This window comes from Aulonocara sp. 'chitande type north' Nkhata Bay, linkage group LG18, assembly GCF_057382095.1.
Source record: "Aulonocara sp. 'chitande type north' Nkhata Bay isolate Kocher_YH1m ecotype deep benthic linkage group LG18, A_spYH_male_GT1.1, whole genome shotgun sequence".
Lineage (NCBI taxonomy): Eukaryota > Metazoa > Chordata > Actinopteri > Cichliformes > Cichlidae > Aulonocara > Aulonocara sp. 'chitande type north' Nkhata Bay.
In genome coordinates, this window is record NC_141361.1 from 16,403,147 (window position 1) to 16,413,257 (window position 10,111).

The window sequence follows — 10,111 nt, forward strand, 5'->3', positions numbered from 1 at the left end:
CCCGGTGGGACATGCCTGGAACACCTCACCCAGGAGGCGCCCAGGGGGCATCCTTGTCAGATGCCCGAACCACCTCAGCTGGCTCCTTTCGATGTGGAGCAGCAGCTGCTCTACTCTGAGCCCCTCCCGGATGGCCGAACTTCTCACCCTGTCTCTAAGGGAGAGGCCAGCCACCCTTCGGAGGAAGCTCATTTCTGCCGCTTGTATCCGCGATCTCGTTCTTTCGGTCACTACCCACAGCTCGTGGCCATAGTGAGGGTAGGGACGTAGATCGACCGGTAAATTGAGAGCTTCGCTTTTACACTCAGCTCCCTCTTCACCACGACGGACCGGTGCAGCGTCCGCATTACTGCAGCTGCAGCCCCAATCCGTCTGTCGATCTCCGGCTCCCTTCTCCCATCACTCGCGAACAAGACCCCGAGATACTTGAACTCCTCCACTTGGGGCAGGAACTCATCCCCGACCCGGAGTGGGCACTCCACCCTTTTCCGGCTGAGAACCATGGCCTCAGATTTGGAGGTGCTGATCCTCATTCCCGCTGCTTCACACTCGGCTGCGAACCGCTCCAGTGCGAGCTGGAGGCCCTCACCCGATGAAGCCAACAGAACCACATCATCTGCAAAAATCAGAGATGAGATTCTGAGGCCACCAAAGCGAAAGCCCTCCGCCACTTGGCTGCGCCTAGAAATCCTGTCCATAAAAATTATGAACAGAACCGGAGACAAAGGGCAGCCCTGGCGGAGCCCATCACCCACCGGGAACGAGTCCGACTTATTGCCGGCAATGCGAACCAAGCTCTTGCAACGGTTGTATAGGGATCGAATGGCCCGTAGCAATGGGCCAGACACCCCATATTCCCGCAACACCTCCCACAGGACACCCCGAGGGACACGGTCGAATGCCTTCTCCAAGTCCACAAAACACATGTAGACTGGTTGGGCAAACTCCCATGCACCCTCAAGTATCCTGGAGAGGATAAAGAGCTGGTCCAGTGTTCCGCGACCAGGACGAAAACCGCATTGTTCCTCCTGTATCCGAGGTTCGACTAACGGACGAACTCCCCTTTCCAGCACCCTGGCATAGACTTTCCCAGGGAGGCTGAGGAGTGTGATCCCCCTGTAGTTGGAACACACCCTCCGGTCCCCTTTCTTGAAGATGGGGACCACCACCCCGGTCTGCCAGTCCACAGGTACTGCCCCTGGTCTCCACGCAACATTGCAGAGGCGTGTCAACCAGGACAGCCCTACAACGTCCAGAGCCTTCAGGAACTCGGGGCGGACCTCATCAACACCAGGGGCTCTGCCACCAAGGAGTTGTTTAACTGCCTCAGTGACCTCGCCCCCGGAAATTGGCGTGTCATTCCCCTCATCCCCAGACTCTGCTTCCTCCTCGGAAGACGTGTCAGTGGGATTAAGGAGGTCCTCGAAGTATTCCTTCCACCGCCTGACAATTTTCTCAGTCGACGTCAGCAGCGTAGTAAATACTCTTCCAACAAAATAAGCATCCTTACTCTTCATCTACAGCACAGAGAGGAGCCCCCTGATAACTTTAAGCTCAGCCCATGAGCAACTGTGATCCGGCAGCTCGGGGTGAGACCAGAAGAGAATTTCTCTTCCATTTCAACTCTTCTGTTCTTGTTGTCATAGCAGAGAAAACCTCTCTAACACTAAAAAAAAAAATACAAAACTATAAATCAATGGAAAATCCTGCAGGATATTACTCAGACTGTTCAGGTACACTTTTTTGCTCTCAAACATATGTTGGCACTTAGTCTATAAAACTTAAAGATTCTCTGATAGAGGGCAAGGCAGAGTAAAATTCTTTTCTTCAATCTGACCTGATCTTACCTGTGTGTGAATTATTTAGTAACAAAGTTTCTACTTTCAACTAGAGCAGGGCGATATGGCCAAAAATATTTATCACGATATACATTTGAAAATTTGCGATAACGATATAACTGACGATATAATTGATGCGAGACAAAATACTCCACAACATTACTAGCGCAAAAAGACAACCTTCCATTAATTTTCACTTAAACAAGAAGCTGGTTTTTATGTACATTAAAGCTTTATAAAAATGTAACAGTGCAAATGCAAATTCCTTGCTGAAAGTTTAACCAAAAGGCATTTCCAGTAGAAATGGGCTGACATATCCTGAGCATAACCATATATAATATCCACTGAAGTTAAAAAGAGGTGCTTTGCAACATTAAACTGTAGTGTGCAGTACGTATTTTTTGGACCATAAGGCACATTGAGCTAAACAAAGCAGTTAGATAAATCAAACTTTATTAAACTCATTCTTCTTGCTTCCTCCACTTCTGTACCATTGATTCATTGATGTTGAATTCTCTGGCAGCTGCTCTATTCCCATGTTGTTGCAGTATATTAATGACTAGCCTTGTATTGTGGATGGATTATCTCAGTTGTTCTCCTGACTGACGTTTGGTCCGTTTACAGCATCCTGCCATGCGATTGCATTTGTCTCTAACCATGAGGAACCTTAGTGTTCATCCTCCAGCTTCACTGTTTATGTTATGCTAACATAAACAGCTTCACTGTTTATGTTATGCTAACATAGCTGTGTCGCTAGCGATCACGTAGCACATCATTATATACCAGCTAGCCCAACTTCAGTAACCCTACAAACGTCACTGCTGTTTAGTTTCCTGCCTTCATTTATGTTGGAAGTGATAGCAGAGCTGTACGTTTGAATTTTTTCAGAAATCTCTCAGTCAGAACATGCTATATCATGCTTAGGTAACTAGCGAAACTAGCGAGCTAACTTCCGCTAGCTTCCTGCTAACTTCTAACTCCGTTAAATGTAATAAATTTTGTTTTCATGGATGCCTGGAAGTTAAACTGAATTGTTACACCTGGTAAAGCAGCAATGCTGATCGTTTTATTAAAGATGAAAGAATTTAGACAGTTAACTCTCAGTGATGCTGCAGTGTTTGTTTGACCTGAAGTGTACTGAGTTTAGGACCCAGATTACTCCCAGATTTAAGAGCATCTTAGTCCGACAAATACGACAATAACGACGGCCGCTTGCATGTTCTGCAAAAAAATGTGCTTTGTTGTGTATCTGACGGACAAACACCAAACCAGTTCCACATCACTGAAGTTGCACCATTTTTACAAACCAATTCTGGTTCATCTGTTTCACTCAACAATCGGCCATGTGCGTATGAAAACAAAGGCACTGCGCATGCGCGTTTTACTCATATTCTATCGCGATATTTCATTTTCCTATCGTTGCCTAACATTATACCGGTATTACCGTGAACGGTATAATATGGCCCAGCCCTACTTTCAACTTCTGAAAAATTTATCAAAGCAGGAATTCAGATAAAGGATATAAAAACAAAATTCGTTTTCCCACATAAACCATGTCACCTGTAAACAGGCGATTTGGCACATTAATTTGATTTTGGTGAATAAGACAGAAAAGACTGATCGCATCAGATGTCATATGCTCCTGCTGTCAGCTGTTTAATGCACGCAGTTCCTTGTGAAGGATTCATGACAAATAAAAGATGTTTTTGTAACATTAGCTAAGGTTGCTGACAGTGTCAGTACTTCTTGAAGAGTCTTTACTGTAATCCTACCACTTCCTTTACAGTAAAACCAAAATTGTGAGTTACATGATCTTACCCATCTCTCTAGAATTTTTTAAAAGGTATTTTCAGACAATAAAATTAGCTTTCAACAGACAATAAAGCCCAAAAACAAAAACAATGGGGCACACAGTGACACAATTCAATCTGACTGTCAACATCAACTTCAGGTAAATACTGATAACAATATAAAGTAGGGCTGTGTGATATGACCAAAATCTCATATCCCGATATAAGACATCTATCGTCCAGATAACGATATAAATCACAAAAATGTAACATTTTCTGTAAATTCTGTGAATCTCGGGCAGCTCGACTTGCGTGAAGTGTTTCCAGCTGGGCGTCATGCCAGTCGAGTGTTTTAACGATGTATGAAACTATATATTTTTAGACATAAGTTGTAACGACCGCAGTTTTCTTTGTGAGTATTTATTACACAGTGTGCTGCAGGAAAAAGCCTGACGGCTCTTTTTTGCTTTTCATCCGTAAACACTCTGCATACTCTTTCACGTGATTCAGTTTATTTTGAAAAGTCTCAACAGGATCTTGAGCTTTATTGTGAAAGGTTTATATGGAAAATAAAAAAGCGGACATGCGGTGGTTTTAACGTTGTTGTTGCTAACGACAACGCATAAAAACAGGCGCTTGTCCGTCTGTAGTGTGGTTATATTAAATACAAGAGAAAGAGAGTACTTTAAGAAATTAATATAGCCACTACAGTGACAATCAAAATGATGAAAAAAAATTGCCGTAAACAGTTTATTTTGTGACACCACGAAACAAACGATAGCGTAAAATGAAACGATAGATGTTTTTATATCGTCATCCGATATATATCGTTATATCTAACAGCCCTAATATAAAGTGTTGTAGAGTCACTCTCTGAAAACTAAATAATGTGAAAACACTGGATTTTACATGCCTAATGTTATTTTTTCACATCCTGAAGCATTTATAATAAGTGTATATTTCTATTTTATTAATTTAATGTAAGGTGTCAAATACCTAACAAACTGCTATTCCTCATGTGCACAATGTGTCTATAAAAATCAATCTGAAAAAGTTCTGAAATCTTAATTCAAAACATACTTTATAATAATTCAGTACTATCACATTTCAATGGAATAAAGACAAACTCTGCAGCAATACTTTGTCTAAACTTCAAAAAAGTAAAACGCCTAACATTTCCCACTTAACACCATCACAAACTGTTGTTGGCAGGTGTGTTGTTTTGTTTGCCAACTTATAAAATATTTTTCATTACTCTATAATGCGCTGACACCATCTCAAGCAGTTTTTTTTCATAGAGACCCAAGGGGATCTGACCTTGCACTAAAGGGAAATCACTTGATTCTATTACTAGTGCTTAATTAAACCTTAAATACATTTTGAAATCAAATGGACAAAAACTCTATAGTTTTGCCTAAAGGTATATTTTAAATCGTGAAAACAATACCATAAATTTGTAAAAACTAGTCGACTAATCACTTGAACTGACAACTACTAGTACACAAGAAAAAGAAGCTGCATGCATCCTCCAGGAGACAAAAAAAGATTATATGTTCTCTAAATGGGAAACACTGCACTAATATGATTTTTGAAAAGGTCTGACTGATCTTAAGGTGAGGCTGAGTTGTTGCCAGGCAACTGAGGGCTGGGAGCATAGAGATAGACACAGTCTGCCTAAAATGCAGGGTGCACAAAAGACCCACAAATATCATACACACACAGCTACACAGAGTGTGTAAAGGGGGAGACCAGCCAATCACAATTAAATACAGGGATTACCTGTCTACTCTATGTCTACTTTATAATTGTTGGGTCTACGATGAGGAACAATAAGAGCAAATATTGTTAGATTACACTAGAAAACAGCTGTAGTAAAGGGCCGATCGCTGCATACAGATGAGAGAGCAGGGAATAAAATGTGACACACTTTTGCCTCATGTGATTTTTCGCCTCTGTTCACATGGCAATCTAGAATTTTATATAAATATTAACTAACCTCTCGCTGCCTGGGGTGGTGATCCTGTAGAACCGGTGTCTCAGGTGATGCTTGTCTCCATGGTAACAGGTTGTGCAGAGGTCGTAATTGGTGCACTCTGCACATTTCCAGCGAATACCAATGATGGGCTGTTGACGGCAGGTGTCACACATGGTTCCATCATGCTTGATGCCTGAGGGAGCAGAATTAGTCGTAATTTAAACATAATAATGTGCACAGTACACATCGGTAATATTACTGCAACAACTTAGCAGCACCTTGCTACCAACAATGTGCATGCTATCAGTTCAAAAAGAGACATATTCTTCATACTATTAAAAGAGCAAGATAACAGATTTATTAATATACTGGCAGTTGGATTTGTTTTTCCTTTACAGCTCCTTAAAATCTTTTCCCCTTCAGCATGTCCTTACAGGTTGATCAACAGTGTAAATTACTGCAGGAAACTGCTCCTTATCCAGTGACTAACCAGGGGGCGGATATGGGATGTCTGTCAATGGGACGTGTACTGAACGAAGTAATTGGATTGACATGTATTGCTATTGGTCCTTAAAACCACATCATGCTTCTAATCATTTACATAATTAGTACAAAAGTTTATCCAAGCAGTGTGAAGTTCAGAGTCATGATATGTTTACGACAGTGACTTATTTTCATACCTTCTATACAAAGCTTTCACTGCCTGTGTACAGACAGGATATAAATATAAATGGGGCAGTTCGTCTCAAATGGTGACCTTATTATATATTCTTAAAATATTTGTAAGTAAGTTGCTTCTGAGAAACACTGTAAAAAGCTCCCAAGTTAAGCCAAAAAAATGAATACATTTTAAAAAGTCCCGTAGCTTGCAAACGGAGCACCCCTCTGTTACACTGTAAGCCACTTCCATGAGACTAAAACTCAGCCTGAAAGTGCGAGCAGAAGCAGGCAGCGGAAGTGAAGTTACCTGTTGGAGCACTGTCTAATATCCTCACGTCATAAGCTCCAGAACAACGGTAGTTGGCAGCCGTCCCGTTATCCCAGACAACCACCACCTCCTCTGGACTTTCAAAACTCCTAACGGTGCCGACATGACCCTCTCCTCCATCCTGCTTCCCCCACTTCCAGTCAGGTCCGCGAACCACTCTTGCTCCAACTCCTTCCATCATGGCTCGGTTATTCCTGCCGGTGGTCATTTAAGAAAAGATGTCGCAAAGGTACAACAATCCTTAAAAGTTACCAAGCTAGCACTCTTTGCTAGCCAACTATGTGTGCACTGGTAGAGAGTTTCCAAACGCAAGCGAGAGCAAGTCCTAACAGGAAGGCGACTGGAACAATCCACAAAGCTAGCCTGTTAGCTGTGTGTAGCTGTAGTTAGCTGCCCAAGAAGGATTCTGGATCCTCTCCCAAAAACTATTACAACAAGCTAGCATCAACCTCGAGCCAGTGGCGTCCAAGTGTTGCCTCTGGCAGTGAGGAAGTTAGTACCCCAAAGTAGCCAACAGCTAGAGCAGATAGATCTCAGTACTCAGCAAACTGCCAGTCCCTCTCCTCCAGTCCACACACTTGAATCCCACCTCTTCAACTTAGCAGGCTAGTGAGCGGAGTTGCTAGCTATCGCAGCTAGCAGGATAAAGCTCTCCTGGCTCCCTGTGGCTGGAGTGAATGTGCTCCTTTTCGATGTTGCTTGTCCTTATTATTATAGTCTGCGATGCAGAAAAAACCCTCCGACATGTATCCTTTATCACCTAGAGACGGTGCCATAGACTACTCTCAGAATAATCGCGTCGCCATTATAGTCAATCACCGCTCAGACAAGCAACAACTAGCTCCGGAGCTGGACGATAAAGCACGAAGACGCGAGGCTTGGAAAACAAGCGAGTCCAGCCATTGCGCATGCGCACCTGTAATACGCTCGAGCATATGGACCATCGCCAACTACATGTATTACCGATTATTACACGGTTTTTGTTTGTTTGTTTTTTTACGTTTTTTTATGCTCTTAACGTGTTTTTCTTTAACTATTAATTTTTTCTTAATTTTCTATTTTATTTTTATTGTGATTATTCCTCGTTTTTATTTATTTTGTTTTCGTGTTGGTTTCATTTTGTACATTATTATTTTTACTAAAATAATTTTAATACATGGCAATCATTTTGATACATATTATAATATCAGGGTTTTAAATCTTTTGGTGATGAACATTTATATAGTGCCATTTAATTGCTTCACTAATTTTCCAATCAGAATGACAATTTAAACTCTCCCACATTCTAATTTAAGTGATTTCACTAGTAAAGAACAACAACAATAATTATAATCATAATGACGATCATGATCATCGTTATTATTATTATTATTAGTAGTAGTAGTAGTAGTATCTTTCAGCTTCTTCCTTTATTGGATTTCTGCCTTCATTTCACATCTCTTTAATCCTCATCTGTTACACAAACTCTCTGGATGTCCTCCTTCGCTGTTTCTCCCCTGCACATGTCCACACTATCTCAGCCTCTTTGTCTCTCTAACTTTGTCTCCACATTGTTCATCCTGAGATGTCCCTCTGAAGTACTCAAATTACCAATCCTGTCCATCCATTAACATCTTGAACGCTCTAACCTCCAGCTCTGCCTCCTGCCTTTTTGTTAGCCTCCCAGTCTCCAAACCAAACATCATAGGTCTCACTACCATATTGTAAAACTTCTTTCACTCTTGCTACTACCCTTCTGTCACAAATCACCCCGGACACTCGTCTCCACCCACTCCACCCTGTCTGCACTCTCTTCTTCGACTCTCTTGTGCTGTCTATTGCTTTGGATGGTTGTCATTTACCTTCATGCACGTTCAGATTTCCACCTGTCTCCCTCCTGTTCACACACATGTATTCAGTCTTGCTTCTACTGACTTTCAGTCATCTTCTCTCCGGTACCTATACCTCTCCCAGTTCTCTTCCACCTGCTCCCTACTCTCACTACAGATCACAGTGTCATTTGCAAACATAATGTACTGAGACTCCTACTTGACCACATCTGTTATTACTACTGCACAGGACACTCACTGTCTCCATACATGTCCTGCACCACCCTCACATACTTTAGCGCCTCTCCTGACTTCCACATACAAGACCACAGTTCTTTCAGTTTTTTGATTTTTGGTGGGCTTTTTGCAGCCATATGAATTGACACGAATTTAGAACAAAATGGGATCCAACACACAGAAAATGCATAAGTCATGAATGGGTAAGTCAGAGGGCACCTTTTTTAATTGTTTCAACTGAGTAATAATGTATACTGTAGTTATCAAGACACATATTGATTGTCCATTTATTTATTATGATTTTTAGAGTTTTTCTTTCTGTACAGTCAAATACCAAATATATTGATAGGATAGTGAAGAATTACTGAATGAAAACTAAGCTCACCAATAAAAAATGTTAAACTACATTTACCTACACTAGAACATATTTAAGGTAACTTCCATATTCATTGTAAGCAGTTTCAGCCTTACAGGTACTCATCAGCTTATGTTTTCCTTGTATACAAAATTATGTACCAGATTGTCAAACTATTAAACTTTAATCACCCCAGATTACATTTTAAAATGTGAGATTAGATTATTTTTTAATTGTCTGTTTAAAAATTGAAAGGACTAATTCTCATATGAATATGTTCTACTTTATCCCAAAAACGTCTCTCGTGTTATTAGCGCGCTAGCTATTTTCATGGTGATCTAACATTTGTTTGTACTGGAGATTTTGTTCCTTTTTATTTACACTCCAAGTGAAAGAACAATTCTTTAAATGATTGCTCTCTTGGGTCCCGAGAGCAAAGCCTTCCATAGGGTACTGCAAGTAAAAAGTACTGCAATAATGAGCATAAACATGCACAGAAAACACAGCATCTCACACAATATACCAGTACTTTGTGTAAGCACTGTTTTTGAAAGGCTGTTTGATCAGGTCAGTTGCACAAGCTGAATGTACAAAATGCATTTATTCACAGTAAAAACATCTTTCTAAAAAATTTACATCATTTCATTTTTTATTTAAAGGTAATCCAAAAACAATCAGATTAGATTACACTGGTTTCCAATCCAGCTGAATATACATATTCAATATACTGAATGATTGTAACCCTTTGTGTGGCCCTTGGATCAAAAATGCTCTTTAAGCCCAGTGATTCCCTGTTTTTGGACTTGTGAAAAACTGAAAATAATAATAATAATAATGTATTGAAGTTTTGTTTTTTTTTTTTAGCCCAGGTTGCCTGTCTGTGGGAATAGATTGGAAAACAGTTGCCATAAGTCCCCTCCAATTAAATTAAACTATACAAATTTCCACAAGGTAAACACCTCCACTGGTCCCCATGGAGGTGTGTACCCGCTGGGGCATTTGCCTGTTTTGCTTGGTAAGTAAATTAATTTCACCCTGTACTTCCACAGCAGTAAGTGTATTTTCTGGAGGTCAATGTGCACAGTGATGTTGCTGCTGTTTTTCCAAACACCTTTTTATT

At 40.9% G+C, this 10,111-nt stretch overlaps 1 protein-coding gene across 8 annotated transcripts in view; it reads right to left on the reverse strand.

Annotated features, from left to right (window-relative positions):
• The window catches only part of mib1 (MIB E3 ubiquitin protein ligase 1), a 63,506-nt gene extending 56,044 nt beyond the window's left edge, over nucleotides 1-7,462 (reverse strand). For 7 of the 8 annotated variants that reach the window (XR_015126190.1, XM_086272875.1, XM_086272872.1 and 4 more), the window contains exons 1-2: nucleotides 6,571-7,462; nucleotides 5,625-5,796 (exon numbers count right to left, since the gene is read on the reverse strand). Coding sequence is in view for 7 of the 8 variants with exons in the window: in XM_086272875.1 (XP_086129001.1) it covers nucleotides 5,625-5,796; nucleotides 6,571-6,799 (401 nt within the window). In the remaining variant the exon portion in view is untranslated. The remainder of the gene's footprint in view (nucleotides 1-5,624; nucleotides 5,797-6,570) is intronic. The other variant, XM_086272870.1, reaches the window with a different exon arrangement.
• Nucleotides 7,463-10,111: the final 2,649 nt, after the last annotated feature.